This window comes from Megalobrama amblycephala, linkage group LG20 (assembly GCF_018812025.1).
Source record: "Megalobrama amblycephala isolate DHTTF-2021 linkage group LG20, ASM1881202v1, whole genome shotgun sequence".
Classification (NCBI taxonomy): domain Eukaryota; kingdom Metazoa; phylum Chordata; class Actinopteri; order Cypriniformes; family Xenocyprididae; genus Megalobrama; species Megalobrama amblycephala.
In genome coordinates this window covers 25,818,050-25,830,837 of record NC_063063.1, presented here as the reverse complement: position 1 = coordinate 25,830,837, position 12,788 = coordinate 25,818,050, and the positions used below count along the sequence as shown (strand labels likewise).

Here is a 12,788-nt window from a genome sequence, read left to right as displayed (position 1 = left end):
ACATCAAATTCTCCAAAACTGTTCGCCAAGCTTACGATTAAATTTCATATTTGAAATCACCAATGAAATCGGACAAAAACTGACTCATTAATTGTGTTTCTAAATGCTCAAATCATGACAAAAAAATGCATTTTTCAGGCTGGACCAAGCTAATGCACATGCGCAGTCCTAAATATGATGACTTTACCAATCGGGGATTGGCTCTTTTATTTAGAAGGCGGGAATTATTCTGCCATATTGCGCGTTGCTCTTTCTCCCATTCATAGTAATACGAGTGGACTGTCTTTCTATATATAAAGTCCTTGGTTGATGGTTATTTATGCAGTTTAGAAGTCATTGTACAAAGCTATTAGACTATATATTGCCATGATTTACCCATCAGAATCAAGTATGATTTTGTAGTAAGATTTGTTTTAATTAATGACTTTTTTATCTGTACCTGTCAGTGCACTATTGTTCAAAAGGTTTGAGTCACTAAGATGGAGTCACTTGAAAGAAATTAATACTTTTATTCAGCAAGGACACACTAAATTGAGCAAAAGTTAGAGCAAAGACATTTAAAATGTAAAATATTTCTAATAAGTTCTGAATAAATCTATTAATTAGAGAATCCAAAGAATCAAAGCTTCACTCATCATGGTTTACACAAAAGTAAGAGTTTAAACTGTAATAGTATTTCACAGTCATATAGCAATCCCAGCAATCCCAAAATGCACAGAGAAGAGAAAAGTTGATTACAAGTATGGGGTCACTGTGATTTTTTTAAAATGTTTTTGAGAGAAGTCTACTATGCTCACCAAGGCTATGCCATCCAGCCTTGGTGAGCATAGTAGACTTCTCTCAAAAACATTTTAAAAAATCACAGTGACCCCATACTTGTAATCAACTTTTCTCTTCTCTGTGCATTTTGGGATTGCTGGGATTGCTATATGATTCAGATTTTGGCTATAAAGATGTATTTATGCTACCTACTTTTTGGAACAACCTTTGCATTGAGTGAACCTGTGTTGCCTTGTAACGCTGTCTAAGTTGACAGCTCACTAGGTCTTGGAATTGACCTTTTTTATGCACACATACTGTATGAATTCTCTCAGAACTGCATTCTTTAGCAGACTTAAATCTGGGATTGCAGTAAGTGAATGTGGTAAATACCTTTGATGAGAAAACACAACTCAACAGTGATTCTAATTTCTCAGCTCTGTGATTCGACAAGAAACAGTCACTGATCACTGATTCCATGAAATCTTTTCACAAACACATGTGGGAATACACACAAACAGAGAGAGAAAGGCAGGAAAAGAGTAAAATAGGTCCAAAAAAAGTAACTGCGTTTTTGATGGTTGTTGATAGTTGCTAGGATGTTGCTACAGTATGCAGCTGCTAAGGTGTTCTGAGTTGTTTTGAGAGTGTTGCTGGGTTGCTAGGTAATTGCTTATTGTCTGTATGATGTTCTGGTATTATTGAATCAATAAGAAGAGTAAAAGAATCGCTGCATCCAAAATCGAATACTTATAGTATGCAAAAAACAGTACCCAAAAAGAGTAGTATGTACAGAACATAGTATTCAAAAAACAGTAGGTGAAAAGAGAGGGGATTTATGAATAGAAGTGAAGCAGCGCAACCCGATCTCACAATTTTAAATCGTACATTCTGAATTTGACGAGGTGGCTAATTCGTTTGAATTTGTACGACCTCACTCGGAATTCATATGATTTTTGCTAAATCGTACATATTTTACGAGTTGCCCAATTCGTACGAATGACCTACCCTTAACCCCGCCCCTAAACCTACCCGTCGCCCAAATCATACGAATTCGTACGAGTGAGATGGTACAAATTCGTACGAATTGGTTGTGAGCTGACGCTGGTAAGTCACGTGACAGTAACAACATGGTGGATGTAGTACAATTGAACTTTATTTGAAAAGGTTAGTTCACTCAAAAATGAAAATTCTGTCATTAATTACTCACCCTCCTGTCATTCCTTCGTTCATCATCAGAACACAAATTACGATTTTTTTGATGAAATCTGATGGCTCAGTGAGGCCTCCGTTGACAGCAAGATAATTAACACTTTCAGATGCCCAGAAAGCTACTAAATTACATATTTAAAACAGTGACATATTTAAAACAGTTCATGTGACTACAGTGTTTCAATCTTAATGTTATGAAGTGACGAGAATACTTTTTGTGCGCCAAAAAAACTAAATAATGAATTTATTTAAAGGTGCCATCGAACTGAAAATTGAATTTACCTCGGCATAGTTGAATAACAAGAGTTCAGTACATGGAAATGACTGTGAGTTTCAAACTCCATTGTTTCCTCCTTCTTATATAAATCTCATTTGTTTAAAAGACCTCCGAAGAACAGGCGAATCTCAACATAACACCGACTGTTACGTAACAGTCAGGATCATTAATATGTACGCCCCAAATATTTGCATATGCCAGCCCATGTTCAAGGCATTAGACAAGGACAGCCAGTATTAACGTCTGGATCTGTGCACAGCTGAATCATCAGACTAGGTAAGCAAGCAAGGACAACAGCGAAAAATGGCAGATGGAGCGATAATAACTGACATGATCCATGATAACATGATATTTTTTGTGATATTTGTAAATTGTCTTTCTAAATGTTTTGTTAGCATGTTGCTAATGTACTGTTAAATGTGGTTAAAGTTACCATCGTTTCTTACTGTATTCACGGAGACAAGAGCCGTCGCTATTTTCATTATTAAACACTTGCAGTCTGTATAATTCATAAACACAACTTCATTCTTTATAAATCACTCCAACAGTGTAGCATTAGCCATTAGCCACAGAGCATAGCCTCAAACTCATTCAGAATCAAATATAAACATCCAAATAAATACTGTACTTACGCGATTAGACATGCTGCATGACGAACATTTTGTAAAGATCCATTTTGAGGGTTATATTAGCTGTGTGAACTTTGTTTATGCAATGATAGAGTCGAGAGCTCGGGAGGGGGCGGAGAGCGCGAGCAATTAAAGGGGCCGCAGCCTGAATCGGCGCATTTCTAATTATGCCTCAAAATAGGCAGTTAAAAAAACTTAATTTAAAAAAATCTATGGGGTATTTTGAGCTGCAACTTCACAGACACATTCAGGGGACATATTAGACTTATATTACATCTTGTAAAAAAACGTTCGATGGCACCTTTAACAATATCTAGTGATGGGCAACTTCAAAACTGCTTCATGAAGCTTCAAAGCTTTATGTATCTTTTGTTTTGAATCAGTGGTTCGAAGTGTGTATCAAACTGCCAAAGTCACGCCCCCCAGTGGTGAACCATTGAAATTTCGGAACGTTTTGAAACACTTATGACGTAACAAAGCCTCATTTACTGAAATCCCGTGGCTTTGGCAGTTTGATACACGCTCCAAACCACTGATTCGAAACAAAAGATTCGTAAAGCTTTGAAGCTTCATGAAGCAGTCTTTAGTAGCTTTCTAGGCATATGAAAGTGTTAATTATCTTGCTGTCAACGGAGGCCTCACTGAGTCATCGGATTTTATCAAAAATATCATAATTTGCGTTCCGAAGATGAACGAAGGTCTTACGGGTGTGGAACGACATGAGGGTGAGTAATTAATGACAGAATTTTCATTTTTGGGTGAACTAACCCTTGAAGTAAATACAAATGTAGTACCTACTCAGGCAGTACACGATTTCGGACGCAGCATATGTCTTTCCTCAATAAGGAATATGATTTATCATTCTTGTCCATAATATAGATTATCCCAAATTCAAATCCCCAAAATATAGAAAAATACAAAAACTGCGCCATTCTGTTTTAATTTATCCCCATTCAGTGTATATGCACTCTTCATTAGGGGTTACTTGAATATTTTTACTACATTACGTCAGAATTCCAGATAAAAATGTCAGAATTACTTATGGGTGTCTGGGTTACATGTCCTTTGGCATTTATATAAGTTTATAATAATTTACCTCTGTCATATGTTGCCACCACATAAAACGGGTTCATAGGCTTCATCTTATGTTATATTTATCTGTGCCTTTTAGAAATATGTATATGTGTAGTATTTATGAGTATTGTGAGACATGTGCGATAATATTTATGCATGACCTTTATCATGTGTGCACTGTCAGTCAGGAATTTGGTTGCATGTAGATCATATATTAGAGAGTGTGAATGTGCATAAGGAAATAACAATGTATGTGCATATATAAATGTGTATGTGTGTGCATGTTCTTCACTGCCTCATTAGTTGGTCGGTCTGCTAGCTATGTCTTTATTCTCGTTTTATGTGCTCAGGTTTAGGGAATCACCTGAGATTAATTTGCAGTCTTGGGCCGCTCACTCCAATCCATAATTCAGCAGCAGTGTGGCTCTCTCCCTGACACCTGCCGCACCAGGACCCAGGCAGAGTGAAATATTCACTACAGATCATCACACCACAGCCGTTCGCCCTTATTAACCGGCCCCTTATCCGTCTGGAACGATGCATAGTGGGCCGAAAACGGGAGAAATTTGAGACCAAGTGTGTGCATGAGGAGATATTAAAATCAATCATCCGCTCTTATGTCATCCCTCTATGTTGAGCTGCTCTAATCATACAGCAGTCATTAATCATTTCAGGAGGTTGATGTAATATCCTGTGACAGCCAGCTGCGCTCGAGCGTAATGTCTTTATCGTGCTGTTGTTAAGGTTTATCTTCAGGCGACGTGTAGGAATAGGATGAGGCTTTTGCTTTTTAATAAACCAAACTGTGCTGTTGAAATCCTTAGCGTAATATCGCTTATCAATTCAGTAAATGCAGAATCAGTCATTTCAATATTTTATGTGTTTTATCTTTATTGAAAGTGCTGAAGTGTTTGGATTGTTGCAATCGAGGCTTTAGGACTAAATTAGTTTTAAATATGCAGCAACTCATGAATATTTGTATTTGAGTTGTTTTGTTGATGATTTGGTTTGATAAAAGCTGTTCTGCAACACTCTGTGCACACATTGTATGTTATTGGTTATTTTTTATAGCCATCATTGCAGCTTTTGTTGGTAGGAAAGTGGAGAACAGATAATAAATGATGGGAAAACATGATCCGGGCATGAGGCAAACTGGACTCGAACTCATGTCGGCCACATGAGCACCACAGCTCAATGTGTTTCAGGGTTGGTATTGTTAACAACCATTAAAAATCAGTAGAAAATCGGTAGAAATGTTGCCTGGAAATGGTCTGCAAAGTTACAAAGGGAGTTTGACTATCAGTAAGCAAGTCTAGTCTTGAGTTTTCTTCCAGGAATGTATACGTCACAATATTCCTCATTTAAATAATTCCAGCCCAATCCATGCACAAAAAAGGGGCGTGGCCTGGTTGAGTTGTGTCAATAGTGTTTCATAACTAGCGGTTATGATAAGGGGCGTGACATTTTCGAAACAATCTCAAATCACAACACACTGGTCCAGCCGACCAATCAGAGCACGTTGCACTTTTCGGGGGCTTGACAGAGATAGCTAACTAAACTGTGCATTACTGACAGACTGGGAAGAGAAGTTCTGCAATTTTTTGAACACTCAAGCATGAAAAACTATTCTAGTAGATCCCAAAAACAAAATCAAGACTTTGAAAAAAGGTCTTAAAGGATTAGTTCACTTTAAAATGAAAATTACCCCAAGCTTTACTCACACTCAAGCCATCCTAGGTGCATATGACTTCCTTCTTTCTGATGAACACAATTGGAGTTATATTATTAAATATCCTGTCGCATCCAAGCTTTATAATGGCAGTGAATGGAACCAACGAGTATGAAGCTGAAGAACGTACATCCATCCATCATAAACATACTCCACGCGGCTCCAGGGGGTTAATAAAGGCCTTCTGAAGCAAAGCAATGCGTTTGTGTAAGAAAAATATCCATATTTAACACGTTATAAAGTAAAATATCTAGCTTCCACCAGACTGCCTTCCATTTTCAACTTACAAAAAAAGCGTAAATTGAATACGGAAGGTGTAGGCCATAGTGTAAGCGTTTTGAACTGTGAGAGGCATTGAATATATGTTTCACTTGCAAATGCTGTTTATTGTTGACCTCAACTACAGTGCTGGTCTCAGAAAACTCATGGATCGATAGAGGCTTGTACCTAAAGAACTAGCTCTTTCTGACTGTACCACCATATCCACAACGGTTTGATGGAAAGGATAAAATGGGGAAAAAAATAGACCACATTCATTTTTAACCACATTAATACTCCAGAACTCCAGCTTGAATCAGATTATGATATAAGGAAGTATAGTGACTTAAAACTTAAATAACAGTTATGTTATAGTTTGATTTAAGGGTGTAGTATAAGAATACAGTATATACAATTACAGGCCCATCAATTGTTCTCTTAGAGTTGTAAAGCCAAGAGAGAATGAAAGATGAGTGAAAGATCTGTCAGTTTTACCTCAAAATATGCTGACTTTATCAGTAAGCATCTGCAGCCTTGTGCAATAGCAGCTCTGGGGCTCTGGCACACATTTGGTATTCCTACAGTGAGATGGTCAGATTCCTATTAGCATTCCACACCCCGGAGGACTCGAGCAGGGGAATGTGGGGGCCAGTTCATGGCAGCCATGCAGAACGAACATTTCTTCCTCAATTGTCCAGCACATAGTCATAATGAGAAAACATTGATTGTAAACAAAGGAGGCACAGTAATTAGGACTCCATGGGGTAAGTGCCAGGACACGGCCCAGTGGACAGCAGTGGGCGGTCAGGTGGAGATGGCTGCTTATTCAAAGTGAGATGCATGAACGTACTGCTAAAGATGAGAAACTATGGTTACATATGTAATACAATAGGCAAAACATACAGTATGTACATACTGTTGTTAAGACAGAGACTTAAGAGAAGTCTCTTATGCTAACCAAGGGAATAAGAAAAATAAGAAACTGTATTACATTTATAATATTTCTGGTTCCCTATACTTGTTAAAGGTGCCCTAGAATTAAAAATTGAATTTACCTTGGCATAGTTGAATAACAAGAGTTCAGTACATGGAAAAGACATGCATTGAGTTTCAAACGCCATTGTTTCCTCCTTCTTATATAAATCTCATTTGTTTAAAAGACCTCTGAAGAACAGGCGAATCTCAACATAACATTGGTGTACGCCCCCAATATTTGCATATGCCAGCCCATGTTCCTAACATTATGAAAGGCATTAGACAAGGGCAGCCAGTAACGTCTGGATCTGTGCACAGCTGAATCATTAGACTAGGTAAGCAAGCAATAACAACAGTGAAAAATGGCAGATGGAGCAATAATAACTGACATGATCCATGATATCATGATATTTTTAGTGATATTTGTAAATTGTCTTTCTAAATGTTTCGTTAGCATGTTGCTAATGTAGGCTACTGTTGGTTAAAGTTACCATTGTTTCTTACTGTATTCACGGAGACAAGAGCCGTCGCTATTTTCATTTTTAAACACTTCCAGTCTGTATAATTCATAAACACATCTTCATTCTTTATAAATCTCTCCAACAGTGTGTAATGTTAGCTTTAGCCACGGAGTACTATCAAACTTGTTCAGAATCAAATATAAACACCCAAATAAATACTATACTCACATGACCCGAAGCATGCATGCAGCATACATGACGAACATCTTGTAAAGATCCATTTGAGGGTTATATTAGCAGTGTGAACTTTCTAAATGCACTGTATTATAGAGTCGATGGGCAGGGAGCATGAGATTTAAAGGGGCCGCGGCCTGAATCGGTGCATAGTTAATGATGCCCCAAAATAGGCAGTTAAAAAAATTAATTAAAAAAAATCTATGGGGTATTTTGAGCTGAAACTTCACAGACACATTCAGGGGACACCTTAGACTTATATTACATCTTGTAAAAAAACGTTCGATGGCACCTTTAACTCTTTATTTAGCACGTTTATTTTGAAGTATTTGAACTTTAAGGGCTTAATGAAAAGATGGAAGATAATGGTAATATTTCTGTTTTTATGGAAAAATGTCTTCCATCACAGCAGCTGTTGCATATTCCTGACGGCAGAAGAGGTTTATGTGATATTTATGGAGCAAAGATTTTGGCTTATCTTAAGGTGAAATGACAGTTTCTTTGTTCATTATATCTCAATGAGTCATAATCAATGACTATGAAAAACAACAACATCAACGAAAGAAACATTCAGAATTCTGTCATGTTTTTAAAGACATTTGTCTTTGTGTATATGAATAGGCCTAACGAGATGGCAGTAAATTAGCACTCCACAGTGTCTCTGAAACATCCACTGGGAAATTTTCAAGTAAATATCAGCTTTTCAAGCACGGCACTGAACATTTGGTAGTTGTAGTTGTGGTGATATTACTGATGCAGTGTTATAAATCAGCGTTTGAGTGTGATGTCTGACAGTTGGAGATTTTTGACCATGATTCTGCTTGTTGTTTTCTCACAGAGCCATTACTCTGGACAATACGCTGGTCATCCTGTCCACCGTGGCTCCAGATGCCGGAAGATACTACGTACAAGCCGTAAATGACAAGAACGGCGAAAACAAAACAGGCCAGCCCATAACGCTGTCCGTAGAAAGTAAGTGTGTAGAGATTTGGACACACACATCCACAGTTACATTTGGACTTCCTCCTATAGACTTCTGTTGTACTAAAATTAAGCTAATTTTAATTATTATATATTTTTATATTATTATATTACAAATGCTATATATATATATATATATATATATATATATATATATATATATATATATATATATATATATATATATATATATATATATGTATGCAGCATTTGTAATATAATCATTTTATTCCATATTTAATAGTAACATTCATAAAAGTTGTTGTGCTTTTTAAGAAATGAAAACTGAAATGAATTGATTTTTTTTTTTTTTTTTAATCACATATTGGGTTATAACCTATTTATTTATTTATTTATATTCTGCTATGTGTAATTTTTGAACCTGGCCTTTATTATACAGTGAAAGATGCAATATATATTTTTATGTCTCATTTTTATGTGAAAAAATGAAAGTAAATGAAAAATATTTTGTGTATCCGCTCCATGAGTCTTGGCTTTCCATTTTAGACATGCCGGTTTATATGAACATATAAACCTGTGAACAACAGGCTACAGACAAATACAGATTTGTCTTCTGTGACAGTGCTTTGTTTTCACTCTCACAGCTTCTCCGAATTCCAGAGCGAGAATATTGACAGTTATGGATTGTACTTTGTAAGAGTTTTTGGTGTATCAGATTCTCTCTGCAAACCAGGATATGATATTTTTGAGTCTAATAGCAGCAACTAAAGAATGGTGCGGCAACAGCGAGGAGATTAGAGATTATGGGTGGGAGGTGTGTTTGTGTGTGTGTGTGTGTGTGTGTGTGTGTGTGTGTGTATAGAGGACAGTCCTTCCCAGAAGCTGTAGTTGAGTATCAGTGCTTTACAGAAGACCGTCTCTGACAGAACTCTGCACACACACACTCTTTCTCACACATATACAAGCGTAGCTGCCAGCAGAGCAGAGATATAAGTTCCTGTTCCAAACACAAACCTGTCACACTTGCTGTAACACGTACAATACATCGGCTGGCACTTCCTACATCTGGACACACTCACACCTGAAGATGACAGATCAGAGTTCTATTAAAAACACTCACTCGATAATGTCCTTTACCTGTGTGTCATAACACACTTGTTCAAGCTCTCTTCGTTTTCTAATTTTCACATTTCTCTTCTGCTGTAGATGTTGGTGGTCCAGCAGACCCCATCGCACCCACCATTGTCATCCCGCCGAGGAACACCAGCGTCATCTCCGGCACCTCTGAGGTCACCATGGAGTGTGTGGCCAATGCTAGGTGACGACCTCTGATTCTTTCACAGTTTGAATGACAGGAAAATGATTTTAATTACGGTGATTACAAGACGAGCAGTGGATTGAAGTCTGTTATACTTTTTATTCTTTTCTCAACACTTTTCTGTAATTATTTCATGTGAAGTACAGACTCTATTGAGTCTTGTAAAAAATGATTGTAAATTGCAATGGTAAATAATGTAAAAAATCTGTTAAATGGCTAACGGTAAGTTCCTTTATTTTATACGGTGAAAAACTAATAGATCTAATTGGGCATTTCATGCAATTTCATAGTAAATATACTCTTAAATATACAGTTTTAAAGGTGCTAAAGAGGATGTTTTGTTTTATACATTTTTGCAATATTACTTCAAACTGTCTTTACTAACTGATAAAAGACTATTTATTAGGTGCACTGAAAGGAATAATATTAATATACATCATCTGTGCACGAGGTAGGGCCTTAAAAACATCAGCCAATCGTTTACGCGATCATCGCGTAAACGATTGGCCCTCTGGCTTGTCAATCACTGCCGTGACATTCCTTGTGAGAGACGTGCGCGGATTGGCCCTCTGGCTTGTCAATCACTGCCATGACATTCCTTGTGAGAGACGAGCGCGGCTGCGCGCTCCAGTAACTTTCCACACTCCACAGGCGCCGCATGCAATGTTTTTGTCAGGAGACAAGAGTAACAACTGCAGATTATGAGTTACCTGCGGTGAGTCCGACATAACGAATCCACTAACACGACACAGCGAATGCCGGTGGTAAACACTTGTGTTCCAATACTCGTGCACGAGTTTTGGGAGGCGTTCCCTCGAAAGGAGGGGGGGTTGTTCTTACGTATGCGCTCATTTCAAAAACTCAGTAACAGTCTTTGGTTTCTCAGTCGACGAAAAGATCCTCTTTATCACCTTTAATTGTGTGAAATGTCTTACCCCATAGACTTTCAGAGTAAATGCTTATTTATAATAACATTTTCTTTTTTTCAAACTGAAAAAAACATATCATAGATGGTGCTTTGATAGTGCAGAACTGTATTAAGTAGGAAAAGCCAAAGTTTTAATGGTTGACAGATACTCTTCCTGTTTCTTTCCCTCTCATTTCAATTCTCTATTAGGCCATTAATAAAGCTGAGCATCAGTTGGAAGAAGGACGGCGTTCTGATGAGGAGTGGACTGAGTGATTTTAACCGTAGACTGACGGTGTTGAGTCCAGTGGTCAGTGACTCTGGCTTCTACGAGTGTGAAGCTGTCCTCCGTAGCAGCAGCGTTCCCTCTGTCAGCGCTGGAGCGTACCTGCATGTGCTTGGTAATAAACACACATATGACTGTATACAGTTTTGTGTGATAGATAAACTAGTGCACTAGTGCATTTGTGATTATTAAATGACATTTTAAGTACATTTTAAGTCCACTTCTATTGTTAGTCAAGGTCTCTTGCACCAAAAATAGTTTTAACTTCTTTCTAACTCTTTGATTCATCCTCTTTCTAACCTTTCCAAATAAACAAGCTGTTTTTGCAACTGTACCTTTAAGACTATATTCAAATGTCATCTGGCTACCCTCAGCATATCATTAGTACTTGTATCAATAATTTGTTCATCAATTATGATGTAATTTTTGCCATGTTACTAACATTCAGCTCATTTTAATTAGTGTGCTGAGTCAACATCTTAAATTCAGCAAAAAAATCTATATTTGCTGAGCAGCAGTGGACATGTTGAAACTAATGAGCATGTGCAAGAGCAAAGGAATTTTGCACAACCCTTCACTGAGTCGCTCTTCAAAGCCAACTGAACAGAAAGTCCCCAAAAAGACGTTGCAGAAAAGCTTGAGTCGGGTGACATTTCAGTCCTAGTGTGCCTGTAGCTCAACTGACGCTAGCAACGTCAAGGTCTTGGGTTTGATATCTAGTAAAATAAATACAGATAAAATATACACTACCATTCCAATATTTGGTATTTTGGTAACACTTTAGTATAGGGAACACATATAAACTATTAACTACGACTTTTCCCTCAATAAACTCCAAATGTACTACTTATTAATAGTTAGTAAGTTAGTTGTTAAGTTTAGGTATTTGGTAGGATTAGGAATGTAGAATAAGGTCATGCAGAATAAGTCATTAATATGTGCTTAATAGCCAGTATTCAAGTAATATGCATGTGTCACGGTGGCACACAAAAACAAGATGTTAGGATCCAGTTGCAGCATTTATTGGGCAATCCAAAGTCGTGATCCAGAAAACAGGCAAGGGTCAAAATCCAAGTAACAGTCCACAAACAGAAAGCCAGAGGTACAGAAGTGCACGTAACAAAATAATAACAAACCACCAGGACAGAAACAACCGAGTATAAATAGACAGACACTAATGAACAAACACAAAACAGCTGAGTGCAATGAAACAAGGATAATGAGTCCAGGAGTGAATTATGGGAATTGCAGTTCAGACAAGTGACAAAAGTCCATGTTGGAGTGCCCTCTGGTGGCTAAACAGGGCACTCCAACTCATGATCATGACAGCATGCTAATAAGCAACTAGTTAAAAGACCCTAAAATAAAGTGTTACCGGTATTTTTTTTTAAGAATACTTTTATTCAGAAAGAACGTATTAAATTTAAAAGAATACATTTCACTGCATTAAAAACATTTATAATATTGCAAAAATATTTCAAATGCTGCTCTTTTGAAGAATCCTGAAAAAAACAAGTATCATGGTTTCCACAAAGATATGAAGCAGCACAACTGTTATCAACATTGATAATAATAAGAAATGTTTCTTGAACAGCAAATCAGCATATTAGAAGGATTTCTGAAGGATCATGTGACACTGAAGACTGGAGTAATAATGCTGAAAATTCATCTTTGCATCACAGGAATAAACTACATTTTAGAAGGCAGATATTTTATATTGTAATAGT

General features: G+C 37.2%; 1 protein-coding gene across 7 annotated transcripts in view; it reads left to right on the top strand.

The window, feature by feature from the left end:
* sdk2b (sidekick cell adhesion molecule 2b) overlaps positions 1–12,788 on the top strand; it is a 397,130-nt gene that overhangs the window by 316,394 nt on the left and 67,948 nt on the right. For all 7 annotated transcript variants that reach the window (XM_048171159.1, XM_048171152.1, XM_048171156.1 and 4 more), the window contains exons 5-7: positions 8,447–8,580; positions 9,757–9,868; positions 10,986–11,176. In XM_048171159.1, the coding sequence (XP_048027116.1) occupies positions 8,447–8,580; positions 9,757–9,868; positions 10,986–11,176 (437 nt within the window). The remainder of the gene's footprint in view (positions 1–8,446; positions 8,581–9,756; positions 9,869–10,985; positions 11,177–12,788) is intronic.